Genomic DNA, 27352 nt, shown 5'->3' with positions numbered 1-27352 from the left:
ATTTTCAATTTGTTCGTTTTTTTAATTACTTTTTCTGCTTTTTCTAACTCTTATAGTTAGAATATGGCATGCATTTTTTTACAACATGCATTTGGAAAAATATCACAATGACATTATTGTACAGACTTTATAATATGTATTTAAAAAAATATATTTTTCAATATTTTCAATATTTTTTATATAAATACATATTATAAAGTCTACAGTTGGAGACCTATGAATGCTCTGATATTGTAGCTTGTGTTTGGGTGGCCTGAGTTCGAACCCGGTTTGGGTCATTCGCTGATCTCACCCCTTCCTTCTCCCCATCATTTCCTGTAACTGTCCGATCAAAAAGGCAAAGTCCCCAAAATTAAAATAAATAAATAAACTGATGGTCATGTTGAGACAACTAATTGCTAGCTCAACAGAACATACGGTTGTATATCTGTATCTACACATTCAAATGCAAGACAAACAATGCAAATCCAGGCTGTATATAAAGTTAGCTTTTTCTTTGGATTTTACAGTGGACATCAATTGGTGACAATGGACAGCTCCAAAAAACAGAAGTAAACAAAAACAAAAATATCAAGATTGAAAATATATTGGCATCCAGCAAATGTTTGGTTAGCCACATTCTTCAAAATATCTTCTTTCACACAGGTTTAAAACAAAATGAATGTGAGTAAATTAAAAAAATTAATTTTTGGATGAACTGTTGTATCAAATGTGCAATTTATTACTTACTATACTTGTATATTATATAATATTAATGAAATAAAAAGCCACTTAAGTGTTTCTTAACACATTTAAGTACATTTTTAATAAGTTCATTTTATAATTATGTCAAATGAAAAGCAATTACTTAAATTAAATTTTTTTATCTTTTATCATGCTTTTGAAGAAGTGCTCCTATTTTAATGTCTTCACTACCTGCAGTGTCATTCAATATTACATTTACAGTGAATATATTTTAGATATAAATTTATCAGTATACAAATACAATGACATTCAAGTTTTTAATTGAAACAACATAAAAGTATATTTTAGTTTACCCAGTAGCGGTTTTAGGCACGGGCGAACCGGGCAGCCGCCCGGGGCATCATTTTTTCGTGACACATTGGGGGCGGCAGCACGAGCAGATAAAAAAAAAACCTCTGCATCGCGAAACGGTTTTTCATCATTTATATCATTTCACTGTGCGTGGAATTGGCAAATTGGCGCTCCCTGCAGCTGCCGGCGCCCCTGCTTGCTGAAAATGTACAATGCACAGAAGCTGTGTATTGTGAGAAAAGTGTAAAAGGGGGCGGGGCGAGAGGCGCTGGCGACATTTCACCTCTGGGTCTCTGTAATTGAACGGACAGGGCGGGGGGGAATCCACACTATTAATATAATTAATAATAGGCTAAAATCAGTCACACACCTCGACTTTCTTCCAAATAATGCACATTTCATTCATAATGTTATAATACAGGCATATAGTTCCTGCAAATTAAACTAGGTAATACAAAACGATTATGCGGTCATCAAGGTGAATTGGTTTAGTTTTGACTTCTGGTCGTGAGGTCATGAGTGACAGTTGGGGGGATGGGAAATCTGTTGATTGTCGAGTGCCAAATAAACAGAGATGGAGAAGAAAGGTCAAAGCCATCAGGAGCCCAATTTCGAAAAAAAAAGAAAAGAAGAAGAGGAGAAACAAGCAAAAGATAAAGGTATGCAACTATGTTCTCTCTCTCTGTATGATTACAGTATCCATTTCATGAATGAAGGGCTAATGTTAATTGGTGGTGGGTATAACTCTTTGTTAGCCTTTTTGCTATGATGCTTGCTATGCTTATACAACAATAATTTGGTTTCAACTCAATCATGAGATCTAATTTATAATATTGTGCTTTGCAATAAAACTGTTACAAGTTCAGTTATCATTTCCATCAGTTGGTTTAACGTTAGGCCCTGTAAATAACCAACGGCATTTTCAAATCTGTAGGTTAAAGACGAACATTTGCTATTTATTTGCTACACAGTATGCTAAGTATAGTTTCCTAAGAATACAAGTCATAACTAAGAGTGTGTCATGCATAGAATTTGAGACAGTAACCAAAGAGCTAATGGTTCCTCCATGAAAGTTAGATTAATATACAAATTTTGGTTGAAAAATATCCTGAAACCCAAAAAGTTTTTGGTGATTAAAAAATAAAATCCCATTGTTTTTGCCTATACATATAATTTAAAGTCATTTTATTTTTTAAACAATTGAGTCCCAGTGACCATAGCATAACATGAATAAAATAAAATTTCTATATTTTTTTTTACCATTTGTTTCTATGCTCTAAACAATGTGATGACATGGGGGGGGGGGCGAAAAAAAAAATAATAATAAATGTTTTTTTTCCGGGTCTAGGAGGATAGCATGTAATAACAGACATTTAGTGTGTAAGAGCATGTTTATGTAACCCTTCTATTATGTTTTGAGTCAATTTGACCCCAGGCTGTTTTAGCTTTATAAAACATTATCCTATGGTCTTTTGATTTCAAATGCAATTCAATTGCAATTTCAAGGGCACTTCTAAAATATTTTGGAGCATCCTCTGCCACTGGTCAGGATGAGCCAACCACCTCCTCCGATACACACATGTCTCCACAAATATCTGATATTGAGGATGAAGACCTCTTTGCCTCTACTTCTCCCCAGCATGAGCTTTCAGGTGTGCATATCGTGTGTGTGTGTGTGTGTGTGTGTGTGTGTGTAGGCTACAAGACAACTGGACAACTGCAATTTAATGTAATTTTAATATTTCTGATAATTTATGAGTAGGACTATGTTTTTTCACTGCTATGTGTTTTGAGTAATATGCCAATATGCTGTCTGATAGAAATGCCTGGAGCTGAACTCCCACTGAGCCCCACTGGTGAGGATGAGCCTCTGTCAACCGACCTTGCTAACTGGCCCTCACATCTGACTGACAGGATTCGGACTGAGCTGATTCGCAGAGGACCAAGTAAGGTGCCACCTGGCTTTGTTTTCCGTAGGAATGAGAGTGATGGGAGAAGTTGCCACCACCAATATTTTAAGAAGACATTAGTAAGTGGTGAAAAGATGGCAAGAAGTTGGCTGATTTATTCAATTAAGAACAACAGCCTCTTTTGCTTCTGCTGCAAATTGTTTTCCAAGAGGAACATCAATTTAACAAGTGCAGGAATGGCAAATTGGAAACATGCAAGCAATTATCTCACATCACATGAAAACAGTACAGAACACCTCAATTGCATGAAAGCATGGAAGGAACTGTCAGTGAGGTTAAAAAGTGGGACAACTATTGATAAGCAGGAGATGGCACTTCTGGAGGCTGAAAGGGTGAGATGGAGAGCAGTGCTGACACGTCTCACTGCTATCGTGCAGTCACTGGTTATTCGAAATTACTCGTTCACACAGAAACACTGTTCACACCATCAAATGGGAACTTCCTCAAAGAGGTCGAACTTATGGCCAGGCTTAATCCCATCATGAAAGATCACCTTAACCGTGTCAAAAGAGGAACAGCAAGTCATAACAGCTACCTAGGCCATCATGTGCAGAATGAGCTGATTGATTTGTTGAGCAGCAAAATCACATCTGCTATAGTGGATGACATCAAGCAGGCAAAGTTTTTTTCAATAATTTTGGATTGCACCCCAGATATAAGCCACACAGAACAGTTGTCAGTGGTCATTAGATGGTCTCGCTGATGGAGAAGCCCAAATATTCTTCATATTTTTTGTTGATAATATTGTTGCTCTCTGCTTTTGTTACTTTTTATATATCTGATTGTATATATTTTTGGCATATTAATATAGTGTATATTTATTTAAGTTCTGATGACTTATACTCATATTTTGTGCAGAATGGTGTTCATTGTCCTTTGGCAATGTTGGAGGTGGAAATTGTGCACCTTAAAAAGTGTGTTTGCTGTTTAAATTGCAATAGTTAATAAATTACCACTTATGTTGTTATAATAAAATATAACTGTTTGTGCAGAACTTTGTTTATTTTTGTGTGTGTGTGTGTGTGTGTGTGTGTGTGTGGTGGGGGGGGGTGCTCGAAAGGGGTCTCGCCCAGGGTGTATTTCAATGTAGAACCGCCACTGAGTTTACCATAAACTTGTACATTCAGCAGTATACTTTAAGTGCATTTCAGGAGTAGACATGAAATTACACAAACATGTACTAAAATAACTACTTCAATGGATCAAAAGATTGGTTACTATTTCTGTGCTCTTTTTAAAAGTATTCAACTAATAAGTGTACTTCTTTTTCATAAAGAACATGTTGTCTGTATATGTATGCATTTGTATCTCCAATGGTATGCTAAATTATTATCTTAACATGGATAGAAAAGCTAAATGGATAAATTTGGTTCTATGGGTGTTTTGAATTTTGGTAGTTTCATACTCAGGGCAGTCAGTAATTTAGCCCACAAAACACACAGTGGTCAGCAAAAACCACATTTATCTTTTTTCAAAGTGAACCCATATTTAAAGACATCCACTTTTTAGCTTGCATAGCTTGTTTGTGGTTTTTGAAGACAAAATTGCATAACCCATGCACACATGTCTGATACATTTGCACAAAAAAAAAGCATGAGCTTAATTAAATTCCTCTGGAGCAGTAGTTTTCAGTGTGCAGACTTCACTTCTTTATTTGATTATATTATTCAGTTGTCTTGCACCTGCGTCCTATTTGGATGTTTGGGATGTGCACACCATTTTTGTGTTATTGAGTCTTTAACAAAACAAAAAAAACCTTGAAAGCAGCCATTTTGGGGTCACAACTCACTACCAATAAAGCACTGTTCAGGAATTAAACCTCAAATCCAAATATGCAGTTTGCATGTCTCTGTGTAGATGAATGACCATCAAAGATCTATATCCCATCTCTGTGCATCGCTGGGGATGTTAATGTTGGGGTGTAATGAGGAGACTGCATTGATTGTAGAGCCGTTCCCAGGGTCCGGCTCTCCAGGGAGAGATCTGGATTGTAGTGTGGATCTCTCCACCATCATTACAGCCAATGAGACGCACAATAGGTCAGGGAGATGAGATAACATTGTCTGCTGGGGAGCCGCAGGTGGGAAGCTCAACAGGGCATTATTAGGTGTCCTGGTCTCAGGGTATAACATTGCTCTTAGCCTCAGGGGCTCTGCCCCACCATCTGCCATCACACACTATCTCTCTCTCCCTCCCTCGCTCCTTGGACATGCTCATGCACATGCTCTTTACAGCACGATTCACATCTGCAATCAATGTTCCTCTGGTCGTTTTGAGTGAAAAGTATGATCAATTTACACTTGCTTCTTCTGTCATCAAGCTGTACACACAAAAAGTTCAATAAGACTGTTCATGCCCTGTTTCCAAGAACCTCTGGTTCTCTAGATCCTCTCCCTAGTCTGTCTCTTATGATTTTTGTTCTTAGAAACAAATGCTGTTTGTCAAATAATAAAGGAACAGCAACAGCATCAGAACAGTAGATAACAAAGAAAGCTGTAAGTGATATCACCACACAAAGCCTCTCGTCGCAGTTTGACCTGTTTCCGCTCTGTGTTGGGTCTATTGAACGTAAAACAGTTGGAAAACATAAAGTGATTGTTTCTGTCCTCAAGTTACCCCCGGTTGAGTTTCAGAAACAGTGAAAATGAAATCTTACAGGCATTTTAGACACACAGGAACTTGAGCGATTTATAGAAACTAACAACAACTTCACGACAATTGCACCATGTTGTTAAGAAAAAAAGTCTTCTCTTTACTTTAATTTTAAATGTTCAGTAAACACCAGGCAGCACTGAGCTCTGTTTGTAAATCCATTAGTAGTTAAGGGAAAAGGAAGTGCTCTTGTAAGTGAGAGAACAGTATAGAAGAATGCAAACAAAAGTATGTGATGAAGTGTGGAGGAAGAAGCTTTCAGTACCAAAATTTACATTCAAATGGGTAACAGGATGAAGACAAGAGAGCACCTGCGAACATCATGGCAACATGCTATTTCTGTCAGTCTCATTTATTTATAATAATGATCAAAATAATAATATTAAAAAGAAGTATTGGTTGATTAAACAAAATTAACAAAATTATATTTTCCAGATATTGCTTCAATGATTTATTTTATATTTTAGTACAGAGACTAATGCAAGCTAATCACTAAATTTAGCATATTGTCATTATAATATCACATTTAAGGGTTTTTATTTATTTTTTCCTCTAGTAAGTGTAAACATTCAACAATGTTCAAAAATTTGGGGTCTTTACAATTTTTTTATGTTTTTTTAATAAATCCCATATGTGACCCTGGACCACAAAACCATTCTTAAATTTGTAGCAATAGCCAACAATACATTGTATGGGTCAAAATTATTGATTTTTCTTTTATGCCAAAAATCATTAAGATATTAAGTAAAGATCATGTTCCATGAAGATATTTAGTAAATGTCCTACCGTAAATATGTCAAAACTTAATTTTTGATTAGTAATATTTGTTGTTAAGAACTTAATTTGGACAACTTTAAAGGCGATTTTCTCAAGAAAAAAAAATATATATATATATATATTTTCAAATCTTATTTATTCAGTATAAATCCTAATTTCAAAAAATTGTGGCTCATGGCTTTGTGGTTTTGAGGTCCAGGGTCACATATGCTCATCAATGCTGCATTTATTTGATGAATAATCCAGTAAAAGCAGTAATATTATGAAATATTATTACAATTTAACATAACAGTTGTTGTTTTTTAATATATATAAAAAAAATTATATCATTCCTGTGATGCAAAACTGCATTTTCAACATTACTCCAGTCTTTAGTGTCAGAAATCATTCTAATAGGCTGATTTGCTCAAGAAACATTTCTTATTATTATCGATAAGGAAAGCAGTTGTGCTGCTGAATATTTGTTTTTTTAAATGGCAATACATTTTTCTTTTCAGGATTCTTTGGTGAATAGAACGTTTTAAAGCATTTATTTATCATATAAATCTTTTGTAACATTTTAAATGTATTTACTGTCCCTTGTCAGCAATTTATTGCACCCTGAATGAAAGTCAATTCATTTATTGTATATTTGTACATAGCTTCCTTTGTATTTTTGGAAGGTGGTCCCTCGCAAAGGGCTTTTTCATATTCGGGGGTCCCTGGCTTCAAGCAGTAAGCTCTTGCTATGCTTAAGATGAAGAATAATGGTGGTTTTCATCTCCAGATTTGGTGTATGGATCAGATTATCCTGGGTGTCACTCAGTATAATATGTGGCGCATTCTGCACAAATGGTTTCTTTAGGTAGAACGGCTGGTCAGAGCGTGAATCTGTCAGCGTCTGCTTTGTGCACATTGTGCCCAGACCTCCAGTCCTGGCCATCCTTTGATCTGAGGCCAAGGTGTCAAATCAGAGATGATTCCTCTAACACACGTGTGGACCATCACTCCAGATGTGACACACAGCAGAACATCAGGGATATTGAATTAAGGCTTGCTGTCTGGCCCGCAGGCTTCAGAGCACGAGGGTCATTATCTGCATGTGGACAATCACAACATAATCGCTCAAAAGAAATCCAAAAACCACCGTGGGATCTTCACAGCTTCTTGGTCACATGGTGACTGTACTTTTAAAAGAGGCAAAACACTGTCTTCTCAAATGTCGTAATCTTTGTACCCTTTGAAGATCTCACATAACAGATGTAGGTGTTCCTACCTGTTTTGATTTTCAACAAGCCAAGCACATTTTTCTCGTTCTCAGTGAATTTTCTGTGTTTTATAAACATCCGGGAACTGCAGACTTGCTGTCTACAAGACCAAAAAGTGTGCAAGAAACTGGAAGTATGATTTGGGTTGCGTCTGGGAAAATACTCAAAAATTATTAAAGCAACTCACCTTGTGCTCTCACACATGGTATATTCGTCAGTAACAGACACCTCAGGCCTGATCTGTGACCTCTGAACCCTGGCTAACATGCTTAGAATTGCTAATTATCAACATATCTCACATTTGAACCATGTCGCCATATATCCTGAAACTGTTCTCGGCTTCTTTCCATTCATTAATCTTGCAAACATGTCTAATGGTGGGGCGTTTGGAGTGCCTGGTTGTCTTTGGCATTTCTGCCGTCTTGTTTTGAACGGGTGAAATGGACAAGCGTCTAGAGCATCTAGGCCAGATTTGTTGCATGACGGTGGATGCAGTAGATGCGCTTGTGGACGTCTAAGAGGCTAATGATTTTTGCAGATGACCCCACTCTGACCCTAAAAGAAGCCCTATGCCCCAGAAGACCTCCAATATCATGATTTACGCTTGTCTGGTAAACAAAACGTCTCAACACGGGCTAAAGCAGCAAAGCACATTAGCATAGGAATGCTAGTCTGACACTGTACAGACTACATTATAGTCATAGACCAGTTATCAATTATATAAAGAACTATTTACCCCTTGTTCTTTTTCATTATCTAATCATAATATAGAAAATAAGGTAACACTTTATTATAGGGACCAACTCTCACTATTAACTAGTTGCTTATTAGCATCCCTACTATTTACATATTGGCTGTTTACTTATCAAGCACATATTCTATACCTACACTTAACAGCTACCTTACTAACTATTAATAAACAGCACATTAGGAGTTTATTGAGGCAAAAGTTGCAGTCAATGGTTTGTCAATGGTGAGAATTTGACCTTTAAATAAAATGTGAGCAAAAAGGACAAACTGTAATACGCAGAGGTTTTTTTGTTTGTGTATGTTTGTTTGTTTGTTTTTTCATAAATTTTGATTGAACTATAACTATTTGACTATAAAATAGTGACAAAACACACTGCGTGCTATTAATATCATGTTATGTTTAATAATATATAATAATATACAACAAATGTATTGCTTGGTACTGCTTGGCAAGTATAAGAAAGGTTTAACTGTATTACTTGTTAGAATAATTGTTCATTCTGATTTTAAGTATTCGCAGTTCTACTCATAATAATTTTGGCAGATTATCCAAGATGTTTTACCAAACATTTAATTTAATTTTACCAAAATAAGAGGGATAAAAAATGGAAATAATAACTGAATTTACACAAATAGACTTCTGAACCAGTGCATTTGTGTAAATTCTCATATAATTTTGTCTGTTGTGTGAAACAGCTTCATCAGGATGATACTTCAAAAAAAAAAAAAAAAAAAAAAAACATGCAATTTTTATGATCCCTCTTATTTTGGTAAAATTATTACCATCTTGCCTATTCTGCAAGAGGTATGTAAACTTGTAAGCAAAACTGTGTTTAACATTGTGTCTTTTGTGCATTCACATCAGCAAACACTGATTATTGGTCACTTTACCAGTGATAAAATCATTATAACTCACAGCCACTCATAGCTTATCGCTTTAATATTATATAAAAGATTGTATATTAATTAACGTGTCTACTGTGTTTTGAAAATAAATAGTTTGAAAGGAAAGGCAGAAAAAATAGAACCCAGGGGCCACAAACCTCTGGTCTCTGTTTCTGCAGGAGCCCTGCTGGGCACCATAAGGCCTCTGCTTTACTTGCTGCCATTTCATTCTCTGAGATGAGGCCATTAAAAGCTGAGCAAACAGAGCAGCCCCCATGTACTAACAACTCAATAGACGGATTGTCAAATGGGCAGAATTATGAGAAGGATATGAATGATGGTAATTATGGTAAGTGCTGTATTAGTGTTTAGTGTCACCTTGACAGAATGGGTTTCTGTGAGGAGGACAGCAAAAAACTTTCCTTTCTGAAGGAAAGAGCTCAGTCCTAATGATCCCACGCAGTCTAATCTGGGCCTGTCATGGGCAGACCGGAGGGCAGGTGACATGCCTCCTGTTGATGGGCCGTTCAGTGCAGGACTCTGTACTGTTTTACCTTTTGGGAACTGACACAAATGTTGTCTTCCTGTCTTACAAAGGCATTTGCAAACAAAAAAAGAGTGTCACAGTTTTTCAGTTCTTCTCTTCATTTCTCATCTCCTTGCATCTCTTTTCTATTTTCTCTTCTCTTCTCTACACTTTATGTCTTGTCTTGTCTCCTCATATATTCTCATTTCTTCATTTTTTTTATTTTTGTTTCTTGTCATCTCTTTTCATGTCTCATCACTTCTTTTATTATTTTGATTTTGCCTGTTGTTTCACACTTTTTTCTTAATCTCATCCCATATGTATTTATTTTTTGCAGCATCTCTTTTTGTCTCAATTTCTTTACTTCTATCAATGCATTGTTTCATCTCTTCTTGTCTCTAATTTATTCTCTTCTCTTCATTTTTTTCTCATTTCTGGGGTTCTCGTTCTTCTTTTCACGTTTTGTCTTGTCATCTCTTCATGTCTCAACTCTTCTTTTATCATTTTGTTTAACGGAGTTCTGTCTTGCCTCTTATTTGTTATTGTTTCTGATTAATGTTTCATTAGTTTGTTTCTCATCCCATCTAATTTTATCTTCTCTTATCATTTAATCTCATCTCTTCTTTCGTGTCCTGTTTTATCTCATCACTGGAATATTTTTCTCATCACTAGTCTCTATTTGCTTCTTTTCTTTTATAATTGTATTTCATTTTCTTATTTATTTGCATCATTTACTCATATTTCACCTCTTCATGTTTCTTCTTATCTTATCTTCTTTTGTAATCTCATCCCATCTCTTCATATTATTTTGTCTCCTTTCTTGGTCTCTTCTTTTCTTGGGGATTTGCTGGTTCAGTAGTAAAGACAGCATGTTTCCTAAAAGGGTCTGTAAGTCTTACCAGACCATGAAGGAGTTTGTTTAGCTGAGATTTAGAGGCTCAAATCCTGTGAGTCAACAAGCGAATGAGCTGGAAAGGTCCTCCTGGGTCTCTGTCTCCCCCTCACAGTATTCCCTTGAAACAGAAGGGACCATTGAGGAGCATTACATCATGACAAGGGAACATTTGCCAACCTTGTGCATTATTCCTTGAACACAAATACGTGTGCTGGATTTATAGCTGTTCCCAGTAAGAAGAATATCACAAAACATATCTGAACCTACAAATCCGATTATTATTTCACAACTTACACTTCAGTAAACAAATGTTTAACTGTTCCTGGCAAACTACAGAGTAATATTAGTACTCTATTAGTGCTCTTGGCTTGCAGTTCAAGCATTGCTTTATCTGTCAAAGTTTCCTTATCATTGTCTTGCACAATGGCGTTATTGTTCATTTCTTGAGCTGACCTCAATGCAGACAGCCTGACTGTGAGTCTGACTGTGAAAAACCTGCAGCAGTATTTCCTGACATGCTTAACGAATCCAGGACTTTGGTCCAAGCAGATAAGGAAGACAGCAACCAAATATGAAAGCTTACAACTTTATTATCATTTCAGTACCTAAAGATCATACACCTGTGCAATAAAGAAGTTAATGATAAAGAAATGTTAACTGTGCCACAGCATCTCACCTCCTCGAGAACAAAGGCGTTCATTTCCTTTCATGGGTCCTGAGCAGGCCATGTTAGGCCTTTATTAGTGGAGCCAGGGCTGTTTATGGCTCCTCATAAAAGAATGGAAATTAAAGAGGATATGTGATAGGTTTTACACTGTGTATATCTCCTGCTGTTTTATACTGTTTCAGTGAATGTAGTTTATTTTTTAACAGACCAATATAGATTTGTATGTCTTCACCATATATTCCCAGAGGATATTTTTTGTTCAGGGGTTGCTCAGGTGTTACAGCTGTATTGACTTTATCTCAGTCATTGCTCTTGACATTCTTATTCTTAAAATTAAGAAAAATGTAAATAGAAACAAATGAGGCAATTAAGTTAAATAAAAGTCAATAAACAAAATAAAATAATGAATGATTTCTGCGAAAAATTTGAACATTTTGGCAAATCTGAGCAGTTTGATTGAGACATTCATCTCCACAGGAGACCCATGAGATACTTACTTTTTATGAAAAGCAGTAAACCTCAGCGAAAGTCTTCATTTGCTCTCATTAACGTGTAGCATAAACAGTTATACCGTAAGAAGATCTGATTTGTACATCTGAGATGTATGGACTTTCTTTGAGTAAGCTCTTTTGCATATGTTCTGAATTGTAAAAAAACATTTTTTTTTTTTCATCCCATCATAATTTACTCACCTGATGTTGCTCCAAATCTATATGAATTTCTCTATTATATGGAACACAAAACAAAGATAATCAGAAAAAAGATATATATGTCAATGGGGTTCAACATTGTTTTAGTTCCAACTTCATTAAATCCACAATAATAAAGTGATGCAAGTAAATAAAGTCATACAACGCTCTCAGAAAAAAAGCTGCATAAGCTGTCACTGGGGCAGTATCCTTCCAAAGATACAACTTTGTACCTTATTTACCTGTAAAGAGTGCACTTTAGCACCTTAAATGTTTTATTAGTACCTAAATGGTACATGTCAGCACCTTTTGAATAGGTACAGCCCCAGTGACGCTTTTGTGCCTTTTGTTTCAGGGATGATGTTTGAAACATAGACTAAATGATGACAGAATTTTAATTTTGGTGGAACTGTCCCTTTAAATATCATCATGCATATCACAAATAGTTTAAACAGAAGTCCTGACAGCTCTTCAGTGGTCTGAACATGTGAACAGTTACTTCTTTATGCCTGTGAGACGGTTCCTGAGGGCTTAGATCATCATCAAAGGGTGTGTATTTTGATCAGAGCTGTGGTCATAAGACTCACCACAGCGTCTGCAGCTGAAGGAATGCATTTCTGCAGGAGGTCTCCCCTGGGATGCCTATCATCTGTGATGGGCAGGCATGCCACATGCACTGCTCGCGCACACAAGCCCTTCTCTCCTCTCCCCCGTGATTTGTGAGGAGTCAAGAGTGTGTGACCTGGTCAGGGTCAGGGGTGGTTTCTACACAAACAGTAGCTGAGGACTTAGTCAATAGGAAAGGCACATCTCTTTAATATCTCAATGATTTCCCCAAGACAGCACTGAGATTAAATGGAGGTTTTTGCTTAAAAAAAAGACAAATCTGACATAATTTACTCACTCTCATGTTGTTCCAAACCTGTATGATGTTTTTTGTCCTCTGTGTAGCGCTAAAGCAGACATTTAGTGAATATCTGAATGTGTGAATTCAGTACACTGACAGTTACTAATGCTTAATAAAACACGTAAAAGTGGGAATCAAAAGACATTCGTGAATCATTTGTTTTGAAGCAGTGATTCAGAAACTGGCAAAGTCACACACTTATAGTAAAAGGGGCTTTGTTATGTTAATTTCAGTGGTTTGTTGCTAGGGCTTGATGATCACTATGAATCGATGAACCAATGTCTGTATGGTTTTTACCTGATCTCAGATCAGTTTTAAAAATGTGTAGATATTTTTAATGACAAATTTGTTTCATATAAATGAAGAGTTGTAGTTATTAGTCTGTTGGTGACATATTTAGTATGGAATTAAATTTGTTTCAGTAATAATGAACGAAACTTTATAAAACTGAATGTAACTTTTTCAGAAACTATCAAAAATATGCCATTACAAAAGAAAAAAAAAAACAATGAAAACGAAAAAAAATGAACTCAGTCGCACAAATTTAACAGGCTCTTCAAATATGCTTCATTCTTTGTTAATGTTTTTCATAGATTCGTTTTCGCTAATCGCAGATTCTAAATTCATTGCAACAGATTTCGCTTACGTTTCACAGTTTTTCGTTTGGTATTTTGACACAAACCTCTCGTGGGGGCGGGCTTAACAGTGATCTACTCTGATTGGATAGTGAGCTTTTGATGGACAGGTGCTCTCTGACCGGGAAGTACAGACGCCACCCAGTGGTGCGCATATTGGAAAGCTCTCGTGATTGTAATTTGTACTACTAAATATGTAAATAATATTTGACCTTCGATTGTCTCAGTCTGTAAAGATGAGCTCTTGTCCTTCAAGGCAGCCTGAAGTAAGCTTGTGTTACTGAATGACAATAATAACCCGCAACAAACTGTTGCACACTGTAACATGAAAAACTTGCATCGATGTTATTGGTTACTTCAGTAACACAAGCTTAGCCTACTTCAAGCTGCCTTGAAGGACAAGAGGAGGAGGAAGACGATGCCGCTCCGTGTCTCCTGAGAGCTCATCTTTACTGAGACGATCGAAGGCCAAATATTATTTATATATTTAGTAACACAAGGCACGGCGTATTGCATACAAATCACTGCAAGAGCTTTTTTTTCTTTTTCTATTTTTATTAATGCAGAGAACAAAAACATACAAAGGTATAAACATACATCACATAATATCCACCACAAAAAAAAAAAACATAAAGAATAAAAAGAGGGCCAAAATCTAAACAAAATTAAACAAGGAGATCAAAGGCAGAGCAAATGTAACAGTCCTTATAGCTTTCTTATTAGACACTGAGATTACATTCATATAGTTTTCCATTTCTTTTAGGAAAACAAAGAAGACAGAGAATTTGCATTTGTGAACGTGAAATTTTCAGGAATTTTTTTTAGTTAATAACAAAACGGTTATTTTCGTTTGTGGGGTCAGAGTCATAATACCCAAATATAATGTTTTTCATATGTACTGAGAAGCCTGGCAAAATCTTACACTTGACAAACACACCAATATCATCCCAAAGTTTCTGAGTGTAGTGACAAGACCAAAATAAGTGTACAGTTTCTTCAGAAATTGAACAAAAAGAGCATGTAAGATCAATGTCATATTTAAATCTTTGTATACACTTCTTTACAGGGTAGAACCTGTGTATGAGCTTAAAATTAATGTCTTTCACTTTGTATGTGAAAAAGATTTTTTTTGCGGTAGCGACCAGATTTAATCACCGCGAGAGCTTTCCAATATGCGCCCCACTGGGTGGCGTCTGTACTTCCCGGTCAGAGAGCACCTGTCCATCAAAAGGTCACTATCCAATCAGAGTAGATCACTGTTAAACCCGCCCCCACGAGAGGTTTGTGTCAAAACACCAAACAAAAAACTGCGAAACGTAAGCGAAATCTGTGGCAATGAATTTAGAATCCATGATTAGCGAAAAAAAAAACTTTGAAAAACATTAACAAAGAATGAAGCATATTTGAAGAGCATGTTAAATTTGTGCGACTGAGTTCATTTTTTTTCATTTTCATAGTGTTTTTCTTCTTTTGTAATGGCATATTTTTGATAGTTTCTGAAAAAGTTACAAAGTTTCGTTTATTATTATTGAAACAAATGTAATTCCATAATTTAGCCAAGCCATTCATAAAACAAACAAAACAAGTCCTACAATTCAACAAAATAACCCCAATTATACAGACATTTAATGGTAGGATATTGGATGATTTGTTAATTGCATTTAATAGACTACACATTTCAATCTAATAAAATATATATATATATATATGTATATATAATATTTTTTATTGCACCATTCTGACTAGATTTGAAACAGTGAATCGTTTATTGAAGCACTTGTTTCAGCTCATTGAAATTTTCAAAAAGCTTTGTTTCTCTCATCATGACAACAAAGTGTGGCCTGCTACATTTTATCAATTCACTCTAGTTAATACTACAGTATGCTGTAGCACGCATTAATAAAGTTTTGAAAATACTGTTATATATTCAGTATAATAAACTTTACTATAGTATGGTTAAAAACACTATAGTATTTGCTATAAATTACTTTAGTATTTTTCATGTGGGCGTGTAAAACCATTGTACCCTCAATGACTACAAAATACAAGTGCACGTTGATAAAATCACTGATTGAATCCCCACCAAAATCTTGCCAAAAGATGGCATCTGTGGCATTTCTGTGTCACACGGCATCTGAATTTGTATCAATAAATACAAATAATATTAATATTTCAATAAGTCAATTTATTCACTCAGTTTTTGTTTTTTTTTTAAACCAGATTATTTGAGCTATGCTATCTGCATTCATTTTACAGGTCTGTAAATTTACTGACTTCTATGTCTCCTACTGATTTTTAAGAGAAACATCTGAGAAAAAGTTGACTCTTAAATGAAACATATCTGAGAACACAATTAAGTCTCTAAGCAATAAAATTAACTCTGTTTGCCCTTTCTCTCTACGTGCCATGAGAAGTTAGGTCTGTCATCTTCAAAGGATCCCCAGCCTTTGCCCCATAATGAGACACAAACAGAGGTAAAGAGCAGGAGGCCAGTTGGCCAATCGGCCAATCAGAGAGCTTTATACATGTGTCTAACCCCCTTTGCTCAGTTAGGCACATGTGAATGTACATGCGGGCTGTTGTCATGACTATGAACCATTCACTTTCTGTTAGGGACAGCTGACAGATTTTGCACAGTCATGTTCAGACAGCAGCTGGGGCTAGTAGAGCTAATATAGCCCCCATCTGGACCTAGTTACCCTTTTGTAGTGATGCATCTGTCCATCTGTTGTACATGTATATCCGTGTGAGCGCATATTTGTGTGAATCTGTGTTTTTTTGGAAAAACAGATCCACATGAAGATGTGTTTTAAATCAGAATTTGAGTCATAACGTTGCTTTGGGGAAGATTATACTTATAAACAACTTCATATGCTATTTATTATGGTTTGGGAGAAAAAAAAATAGTTGGAAAAATGTCCTGGTGATATGTCCCATAGGGCAAAAAATATATAATCTGGCAAAAATATTTTTTAAATGTTGTGAACAGTGAAGCTCAGTGAAATGTGTGTGTATATATATATATTTACATTAGAAAATGTATATATTTAGCTCATTAATTGTATATTTTGAAATATATTAGAAATTGTCTCACATTTTCTTCTTCTTCTGTTGTTCTTCTAGTTCAAGTCTAAGTTCAAGTCATGAAAGCAGGTGGCTAAATTTCAGGTTGCAAAATTCAAGGCATGCGAGATGTGCCACAGCCAGGGAACAGGTTCCATGTCTTTCTACCCATGAAATATCATAGGATTTTATCCTTCATATGGCTCATTCCAACACAGGTGGGATGATTCATGATGCTTTGACTGTCACAGAGAAAAGCACACAAGAGCAGCCTGTTGTGTGACCTCGGTCTGGCACAGGGTGGGAAAAGGCCTGTCAGAGCTCCATCAGGCTGCCCTCGCTGTCATGCTGTAGTCTGGTCCCATCTGCACCATATGGCACATATTCACACGCCTCTGAGAGAGCAGAGACTCACTGCATCATTATGTAAATGAGATTATGAGATCAGTGGGGGCCTTGCATACAAGGCTGAAACTTCAGCCTCCTCTCATTATTATGCACACAGGACAGAGCAAACAAAGACACGGCATAATGACACAGTGGAGAATGGAGGCCTTTTAAAAATGGAGACATGGTCGACGCATGTTTGGCTTTTTGTCTAGACTCTCATGGGAATGAGAGCTTTAAACCCTGAGACAGGACTGAGATGTAAACAACAAACTTGAGGTTTGAAGAAATCAGGCCTTGAGAATCATCTGGGAACACGCTTGAGTTGTTTAGTGCTCTGTGTAGCTCATGTGTCTGGTTGTGTCTCTCAAAGAAGCATTTTATGGGGTGTTTTGGGAAGGGGTAAAACTTATCTGTGACATATACTGGAATAACGTATAGCCTGATTGTTTATAAAGGAAAGACGAATTCAGATGGGCCCCTTTTAGAGCTTAGATTTATGGAACATAATATCGCTTCAGTGAAGACCAGGGTAGCTTGCTTTTTATACAGTGGGAGTATTGGTAGCCTGATGATGCAGTTCACAGGAGTTTTCTCCCAAGTTCTGATGTTTGGTGATGTTAAACTCAATATTGTGTGAATTAAAGTGGAAAACTAGAATGTAGTTGGCTGCCTAGCTAAAACAATACAATTAGGTTATGGAGATGAAGTGCATCATTTAAAGGTCAATGGAGACAGTTGAGTTGATGATTAAAAAAAATGGCAGTAGAAATAAAGATGAAGAAATTAAGAAAGTTTTCTGTGAAAGGTAGGGGTAGGGGTATGGGGTGGGTTTAGGTTAAAAAGGGTACAACTATCTGTATATAAAAGCAATAGCAGTCTATGTAATGTCCTCATTTAGATGTGTGTGTGTGTGTGTGTGTGTGTGTGTGTGTGTGTGTGTGTGTGTGTGTGTGTGTGTCTGTGTCTGTGTCTGTGTCTGTGTGTGTGTGTGTGTGCTCTTGTTTTTATGACATATCAGGAGTCAGGACACAACTCTGTATAATGACATGGGTATGACACAGGTATTACAAGGAGAGGGTGACTTATGAGGACATAACCCATGTCACCATTTTTCGAAACGCTTATAAATCATACAAAATGAGTTTTTTTGGGAAAGTAAAAATGCACAAAGTTTCCTGTGAGTGTTAGGTTTAGGTGTAGGGTTGGTGAAGGGCCATAGAATATACAGTTTCTACAGTATAAAAACCATTACGCCTATGGGATGTCCCCATTTTTCACAAAAACAAATTAACAATGTTATAAAAAATTACAACGGTCTAGTTTGACGCCATTAGCAACAGGGTTTTTCCTTTCACAGATTACACTTTTCATGTATTCATTATTAATATAAGTAAATATTTGTCGCCCTCTCCTGGCCAACTGTAGACCTTGCCTATCCCTAATGTTCTGTTAGGACCTAAAATTTATTTGGCCAATGATTTCAAAAGTTTTACCACGGAGGCCGTTAATAACATTCAATTAACACTTTTACTAAGAGTAACAGTGATAATAATATATTTTTTTATTTACCTTTATATTAGCTTTAAATATTAATATATTCATCTGACTTATCTAAAATTATTATTTAATGTATAGAGAATTTAGAGAAGACATATATATATATATATATATATATATATATATATATAATGTATAATAATTATATAGAAAATATATATTATAATGTTGCTTTTGACTGGGGTGAATTTTTCAATTCATTTTTTATAATTCAATTTGACCCCAGAAAAAGCGTGAGTGAGTGAATGAATGAATGAATGAATACAACATCAAGTGTGTTCACCAGTCATAGGGTCTTACCATGTAAATATTCACTGCACATATTCATGGTTTATATTAAAGGTCTCTGAGACACAAACAGATACAGTGTGCTATCAAGTTTGTCATCAGTTTTCATAAGATTGGGACAAGTAATAAAGATGCAGAACATGAAGTCAGTAATGGTTTCACTTTGCAAAGCCCTGCACTGACAAAATCTGTAATATTGTGATCACGCTGTATAATGATGCTAGACAGCATCTGAACATATGAAGGTTGATGGGGAGAAATACAGCATATATGTGATGTTGGTGACTCAAACGTTCCTCTTCTCCACAGATTTCCCCCTGTGGCTTAGTTTCTAAATAAAAATGTATGTATGGCAATAAATGGAGAATGAAATTTCAGCCCATGCTGGTTTTATCCACAAGTGATTTTCTGTGATGAGAAAGTTTACAGTATGAGCACATGCAGCCAACACAAACACTGGATTCGGACTTCAATGGGGACATACAGAGGTCATGAAACATGCTACATTTACCAAATTAAATGAACATGTATTATAAATAATGCTGTTTGAAAAAGGGATATAGAGGACTTTTTCATTCTCACTTTATCAGACAGTACAACCTTCCCTCAAACCTCCACCATATTACCACACTGGACAGTTAATTTCACACTCCTTGACCCAGTGCATTCATGCATGTGTGAAATCACATATGCACTTTATGTAACACCTTCAACTGGGTTTTACAAATACATTATATGTCTTTTGATCTATCTATCTATCTATCTATCTATCTATCTATCTATCTATCTATCTATCCATCTATCCATCCATCTATCCATCTATCCATCCATCTATCCATCTATCCATCTATCTATCTATCTATCTATCTATCTATCTATCTATCTATCTATCTATCTATCCATCTATCTATCTATCTATCTATCTATCTATCTATCTATCTATCTATCTATCTATCTATCTATCTATCTATCTATCTAGCCATCTATCCATCTATCCATCCATCTATCTATCCATCTATCCATCTATCCATCTATCTATCTATCTATCTATCTATCTATCTATCTATCTATCTATCTATCTATCTATCTATCTGTCTGTCTGTCTGTCTGTCTATCTGTCTGTCTATCTAGCATTCTGTCTATCATTCTATCTATTTAACGTTCTATTGTTATATGTAAATGTGAATATCTTTTCTCACAAGACTCATACACTTAATTTCAAGATTCCTACAAGCCTGAAGCAGACTTCACCAGATAGTGTTTGATTTCACAGCCCCAAAATTAAGCGACACGATGTGTCACAATGCTTTGTTTGCGTGTTGTGGTTGATAGTTCATATTAGCATTCTGTTTAGACCCCCACTCACTTCCAAGCCATTTGTTGTCACTGTGTGTCTGGGCTTGTTATACCCGAGAGGCACCTCACAGCCTCACATGGGATGTAATCTAGCAGGACGGAGCCCCTGGCATGCATGAAGATGACAGCACACTGGGATCAGAATGCTGCTGTGTCCTTCCCTACTATCTCAGGGGTGGAGGAGGGAATTTAGGGTGGGTCCTCAGCCATGAAACCGCCTGGTCAACTGATGAGAATCCAGAGCCAGGGGCCATGTGTGTAAACACACACACAAGGAACTATACAAACTATATACGATCACTGGCAGAGAATAGAGTGGGTAATTTTGGACATTCAGTCTCCAAAGGCCATAGTAAAAAGAGCCTGCTTAGAAGAGCTGACTGATTTGGTTACTTGCTTTAACTTGGTGCAAAGTTTGAGTGATATTGTGCACAAGGCCATGATAGTATTGTTAAGGCCTTGGTGGTATAGAAATTCAGAGTATTTTGCAGCTGTAAGCAGGGACATACAAACAGCCCTGATGAGCTTTAGCGAGCCATTGTGACTAAATGCAGACAGGAAATTCCTGAGGGCTGGCAGATTTGATAGGCTATAAAGTCCAAACAGACACCCACATGGATAGTTGTTTAATACACACAATCAGCAGCCAATCATTCACTGCTACAGGAAAAAAAAAAAACATTGCAAATGTCACATGACACCTCTCGCTCATTAATGATGTCAACAATTCCTCTCAGCCAGCTCCTACAGGAGTCCCGGGCGGCTGAAATATGGCCATCAAAATCACATTATCTTTCCCCTCACACTCCATTGGCTGAAAAACAAATCCTGTGATTCATTTCAAAAGTGATGTTTTGTGTTGCATAATGAGCGATGGATAGTTAACCACATCGTTATTTCCATACAGTATATGGTTTCCATTATATCTGCAGTCATGTTTATTCAACTGGTGAAGTACCTGAAATTCTGACCTAATGTTATTGCTGATTGCATGTCACAAGCTTCCCATGTGGCTTAAGGCAAAGTTATTGTATTGCATTGTATTTCTACGCTACAGTTTTTTCTATGCATGAACCTGCCACACACAAAAGCCTATTTTGCCGCCAAAACCTTGCTAAGCTCACCCTCACGTGGTGTCGCCCTCTCTTTAAATGACCCCTCACTGCCATAACAGATCCAGCTGTAAGCTGAACAATAGACAGCCCTGACGACAAGATGGCATTACGGGTAAGGAAAACACAGGTCAAGTTTGCTTATTGTGTTAAGTAACAGCTAAGTATTAGTGATGCTAAAATGTCCTTGAGCACATAAATGGAAAGTTGCTGGTGTGATTAAAGCAGTTTTTGGGTCTGGCATTGGTCTTTAATTTTAATAATTCAATATTTGATTTAAAATGCATAGCTTCTTCATGGCGTGACACTTAACTCTTCTGCATAGCTCATCACTCTCTATCTCTCTGAAAGCTAAACTAATGCTTCTTTAATTATTTTCCATGCGACTGCACTTAAAGTAGTGGAGGCATTAAAACAGGCTCAGTTTCGATCTAAAGAACACTCCATCACTACCTGTGAAACTCCAGAAATCAGCTTCCTTTCCTTTCCAATGTCATTGAGAGGCTTTTAAACAACCAGTGATTTTTGGTAAGGCTCCAAATCTGCACTTTTCTAGTTCACAGATATTTGATTCTGCTTGCAATATATGTTCATATATGCTGCATAAAATCTCACGCGTATCTCTGCAAGCAGTAACCGGAGTCTGACGTCTAGCAGGGATGAGCATAGGAAGCGTGTCGAGTTTTGCAATTCCCCTCGGTTACCCAAACAGTCCTCACTCTGTTGCACCAAGCACTATGAAAGTGACTCATAATCCAGATAACAGAGCATGCGGCACAGCATAGTAGCACACAAACAGGTGCTGGCCTGTAGCTGAACTGATAATGTGGATGCAGGCGACGTCTCACCTATGCTCAAAGGAACGTCATCCTCTAATGGCATTTCAGACATAGCTGAGTTCAATTTTCTATGTCTGCAATCAGTATTTAAAGTCAGAAAAGTATTTTTATATGTCCATGTGATATCTAAACTGCTTTCATCAGCATAACATTAGAGAAGCAAATACTAAGTGCACATTCTTCTAACAAAGGAGGGTTATAGGTTTAAAATAAATAACATTTTATTTATTTAATTTTCTTATTTGTTTTTATTTATGCTATGCCTTTATATATTTTACATTTTTCAAACTGGGATTTTTCTGACTTCATTAGGCAATTAATTTTTATGCCTAGCACGACAAAAAAGGGGAAAAAAAGAAAAAAGAAAGAAAGATGGGATTTCTTTCAGCAGTGACTAATGTGATCAGTTACGGACAATCCTGGCAAGCTACTGTATCTGCATGAAAAACTTCTGCTTGCTTGATTATTAATCTCATAGCTTCAGGCTACAGAATATTGCTTTAACGTCTTAATTTCTTTCTTAAATGGTGATACCCGTGCAGTAAAACAATCATCTATTAATTCATGATGAAGTCAGAGATGTGATTCCTGAATGGAAGCCTTTGGTACTTGGACAATTATAGCTCCTAAACACCCTGGGTCGCCTGAACCATAAATACTCTACATTAGTGATAGATCAATGCTAGGCTTATATATCTGCTGATATAGAGCATCTGGACATTATCACCTTTGGCTGATACCCAGAATCTACCGACAGCCAAGTCAATGAATTTTATCTATCTATCTATCTATATATTTATATTTGTATTTGTGTATATATACATTATATGCTGGAATTATATTAGCCTCTACTTATCAGTATTGTCATAAACATCATCCTTTTGAAAAACCCTAAATGCACTCTCTCCTTTTCAGTGACGATGCTTGTTATGTTTTTAATGTTTTGTAACAGTTTGAGGCATCCTGTCCTGATGGTCTATGTCCAGGATGGAGTGTCATCCTGAAAGGAGAGACCCCAGCAGAAGCCAGCAAGTAAGTCTTCAGTCCCTCTCCAGCTAACAGGGAACGTTCTCAGAAGTTCAGCTAACGTTCTGGCAAGATTCTCTCAAAGTTAAACAAACACGTATCCAGTAATGCTAATAGAGTGTTTCTTGAGAGCCTAGTCTTTATTACTGCTTGATAGCCCTTCAAGCAGCGGTCTCATAGGTTTAGTATTGGCCAAAATAATTTGTTCATTATAGCGTATGTCTTTCTCTGTCCTAAAGGTTTGAGATCAATTTCCTGTGTGACCGCGATGACAGAATAGCCTTCCATTTCAACCCACGCTTCACTGAGTCAGATATCATCTGCAACTCCTACATGGCCAACCACTGGGGACAGGAGGAGAGGTGCAGCAGCTCTCCCCTCGGGATAGAAGAGCCTTTTCAGGTGATATAGCATAGCAAGCACTTTTGTATTGACAAAGTATCATGAGCAGCAGGAATTATGTTTGGTAATGAGTGAGGATAATTTAGTCAGCATCAACTCCTTGTATCTCAACAGATTGAAATTTACTCTGACAACGATAACTTCCATGTTTACATTGACGAAACCAAGGTGATGCAGTATAAACACCGTGTGGAAGACCTGAAGACCGTCACGAAAGTACAAGTGGTCAATGACGTCAATATCTCCTCTTTAGAGATCGCCAAAAAACATTTTTAAGTGGTGGGCATAGGGCCAAACAGATGATTCATTTGGAGTGAGCCTTGTGTTTGTATGGTGGGTTATTGTTTTCGCATTTCTGTTTACACACCTTTCAATACTCATAATTATCCTTTTGGGTTAATTATCCTCTGTAAAGGTGTGATATTTGGCATTGACATGCCTTACCTAAACTTCATATTCATATGAATTTGTAAATAAATGGAAGGTTTGAAAATAATCTGGGTGACTCAGATTTTGTGTTTTTCCACAACATCAATGTCAAAAAATAGATGCGCAGATCCATCTGGGTCTGCTTGTGATGAAACATCCTAAGAAATCAATACTAAAAATATGCTCACATATATATATATATAAAGAACAAAACATCAATAGTCTTTTTTCTACTGTGACATCACATGTATTCTCAAGGAACACAAAATATGTTTTACTTTGTCTTTGCAAATAAGCATTTTACTGTAGCATGAAAGTTTAACAATTAGTCAAACTAGCATAAAACTCTTTTTCCAATATAAAACATACGGTAAAACTTTAGTATTGGGTCCAATTCACACTAATAACTAGTTGATTATTAGCATGTCTATTATTAACATATTGGCTGTTTATTAGTGCTTATAAAGTACATATAATGCATGACATCCATAATCCTACCCAATACCCTAAACTTAACAACTACCTTATAAACTAATAATAAGCAGCAAATAAAGAGTTAATTGAGGCAAAAGTCATAGTTAATGGTTAGTTAAAAGTGAGAATTGGACCCTAAAATAAAGTGTGACCAAACATACTTATGAAAAAAAAAAAGTATACGTGTAGCGTGTCCAAATTCAGCCTGGTCTCATTGTTAATACATAGTTATTAATACATAACTTTAAAAGACACAAAACTTAAATTTTTGTACGTTTTGATAAGTGGTAAATCGTACAATACTGACGTTATTATGGCACCACAATGTAAAAATACTTACATTTTTACAGCGAATAAAACGTAAGATATTTACAAATCTTTCATGCCATAAAAATATATGTATCTTTTCCCTTTTTATAATTTTTTTGATAAATGTAAGATCCCTAAACCCCACCCCAAACCCAAACCTACCCATTTTATACAGAATGTTAAAAGAATAAAACATAATGGACAGAAATGTGTAGGAAAATTACAATTTTAGTAAAAATATAACATTAAAATGATATTTTGAGCCACTAATCCTACACCTACCCCTAAACCTACCCATAACCATTTATTAATACTACATACTGTTATAAATAAAAAATAGACAAACAAGCGTAACGTTAACTAAAATCATTTATTTTTTGCAAAAATGTCAAAAGTGGTACCAAAAGAAGTTCAAATGATGATGAATTCCAGTCGCAGTCCTCTCTAGCGGTAATAGTTATTATAGGGTACAGAGCAGAATGTAATGTCTGATTTGCTTCTCACTAAAAATTCCTTATTATTATTCACATTGAAATATGTTCAAATATATGTCACTTTTTCACAATTAACTGATGAATAGAAGGCTAAGAAGATTTTTGTAACATCATAAATGTGTTTACCTCCAGTTTTGATTCGTTTAATAAATGTTACGATCGGAGACCCAGTGAAATGCAGGAGACGAGAGATCCAATCGCAGTATGGGTTTTAATGGGTAATCCAAAGAGAAATCAACAAGCAGGGGTCAAAACCATAAATCCATCCAACAAATAAACGAACAGGAACGGGAACAGGAACTCGGAAGACGAGGAACTCGGAAGGCGAGGAAACTGGGTGACAGAAGGAAAGGACTCCATGCAGACAAACAGAAAAGGACTGTAATATAGGGAGGATAATGACTAACAAGTGAAGACACCTGAGTGCAATTAACAGGAGTGCAATTACTGTGATGAAGGGACAAGGTTTTGTGGGAATTGTAGTGCCTACGGTGAGGTGCCTATGGGGAAGTGAGACCACTAGTGGAGACTCAGGGAAACAGAGACCAGGCAGCGTGACAATAAATCCTTGCTGAATAAAAGAAAAGGGGAAAAAATATTACTGACCCCAAACTTTTGAAGAGTAGTATACAAGTGATAAGTGGTCACAAATCTTTCTTTAATCAATGATAATGCACTGTGTTCTTGTTTTTTGGCAGAGACTCCACATGACGTCAAAGACTGGTGAGAGAGCTGATGTGTAGCCTTACATCACGCTGGCTAAATATAGCTCAAACAAAGTGCTTTAATAAAGTGCATTACATCATAAGGGCATCACATCATATAATGTTACAGCTTAAAAAGCCATTAAAAGCTGATAATAGACTGTATACCTGCAGGTTACCTCTGTGACAACTTTCACCACACAATGTGAGAAAGTAAATATCTATATAAGGCAAACTTTCTTCAATAGCATTTATCCAGTTAAAGCTTCGAGCAGTGCCTGTAATACACTTTTTGTGTTCTTATGTTAGCCTACTTTTTGTTCTAAGTAAGGTGAACATATTATTATTTAATTGAATGATGCAGCTGGTCATGTGATCTCATGGAGGCACCCATCATGAGGCGACCCGTTCCATGTAGAATCAAACCACTGATCTATAATATAGAACTGGATTGCTCATGACGTCATGAAAGTGAAGCCGCTGCGCCGCCATATTGGTAATCCCTAGTGTGCGTAAACGTTCTATTGAATTAATAGGAAACTGTACGATTTTAACTAGAAAACATCACCTAACAAGTCAGCGTTTATATATCTGAAGTATTTCTGTACATTATTACAAAGCAAACACCCTAGGCATATAAACGGTTATTTTTTTAAAGGTTGCCAATTTCCCCTACTTATTAAAAAGCTACGTTCATTACAGTAGCGAACATCATGAACATGATAAACATCAGACAGACATGACCTCAACATATAAAACAAACGACAAAGTGCTCTTTCTGAAATCTGAATTTATTCAGAGAAATAACTGACTATATACAGTACGGATTTAAAGACATAAAGCTTTATTTCCCAGATAAAGTAGTAAGTTAAGCTTTTCATTTATAGAGCAATATTAACAACATAACTGTATTATCCATTGTAATATATTCAGATACATTTCCGATAATACGTTCATGTTTAACAATTCCTGAAAAATTATGTTCTAAAAGAAATAGGCTATATTTTGTTTTGGAACAGTTACCTGTGTCGTCAGTGCGCAGCAGACACACCCACCTAAATGATTTGAATATATCGCTTATACTGCCCCAAAAGTGAATCAAACGGATTTTTCTTGAACACAAATGTCATTTGTAGAGTCTTCATCTCGTGCGAATATACAAAAACCTATTAAAAGTGCTGTTATTTTGGTTATGTGCACAACTTTTTTAATTGGCAAAACATTGGTGAGTGCCGCTTTAATTACTCAGGCGCTACAGCTCTGTGTGTGCGGAG

At 36.3% G+C, this 27352-nt stretch overlaps 1 protein-coding gene across 2 annotated transcripts; it reads left to right on the top strand.

Annotated features, from left to right (window-relative positions):
- Window positions 1–551: 551 nt before the first annotated feature.
- Window positions 552–24263, top strand: grifin (galectin-related inter-fiber protein). 2 transcript variants are annotated; one of them, XM_059531520.1, is made up of 4 exons: window positions 552–663; window positions 23193–23272; window positions 23506–23668; window positions 23783–24263. In XM_059531520.1, exons 1-4 carry the CDS (start codon window positions 658–660, stop codon window positions 23942–23944), a joined length of 411 nt encoding a protein of 136 aa, XP_059387503.1. In that variant the 5' UTR covers window positions 552–657; the 3' UTR covers window positions 23945–24263. The 2 variants fall into 2 exon arrangements, with proteins under 2 accessions (XP_059387503.1, XP_059387422.1); XM_059531439.1 differs by lacking the exon at window positions 552–663 and adding an exon at window positions 21418–21516 and having other exon boundaries at window positions 23783–24259.
- Window positions 24264–27352: the final 3089 nt, after the last annotated feature.

The sequence above is a fragment of the Carassius carassius genome, chromosome 1 (genome assembly GCF_963082965.1).
Source record: "Carassius carassius chromosome 1, fCarCar2.1, whole genome shotgun sequence".
Classification (NCBI taxonomy): Eukaryota; Metazoa; Chordata; class Actinopteri; order Cypriniformes; family Cyprinidae; genus Carassius; species Carassius carassius.
Note: the sequence above shows the minus strand (reverse complement) of the source record. Positions and strands in the feature narration are given on the sequence as shown.

Excerpts from the sequence above, each read along its gene's own strand:
- grifin (XM_059531439.1), top strand. Across the intron at positions 23,273-23,505 it reads ACCCCAGCAGAAGCCAGCAA|GTTTGAGATCAATTTCCTGT; the intron begins GTAAGTCTTCAG and ends TCTGTCCTAAAG. Across the intron at positions 23,669-23,782 it reads GGATAGAAGAGCCTTTTCAG|ATTGAAATTTACTCTGACAA; the intron begins GTGATATAGCAT and ends GTATCTCAACAG.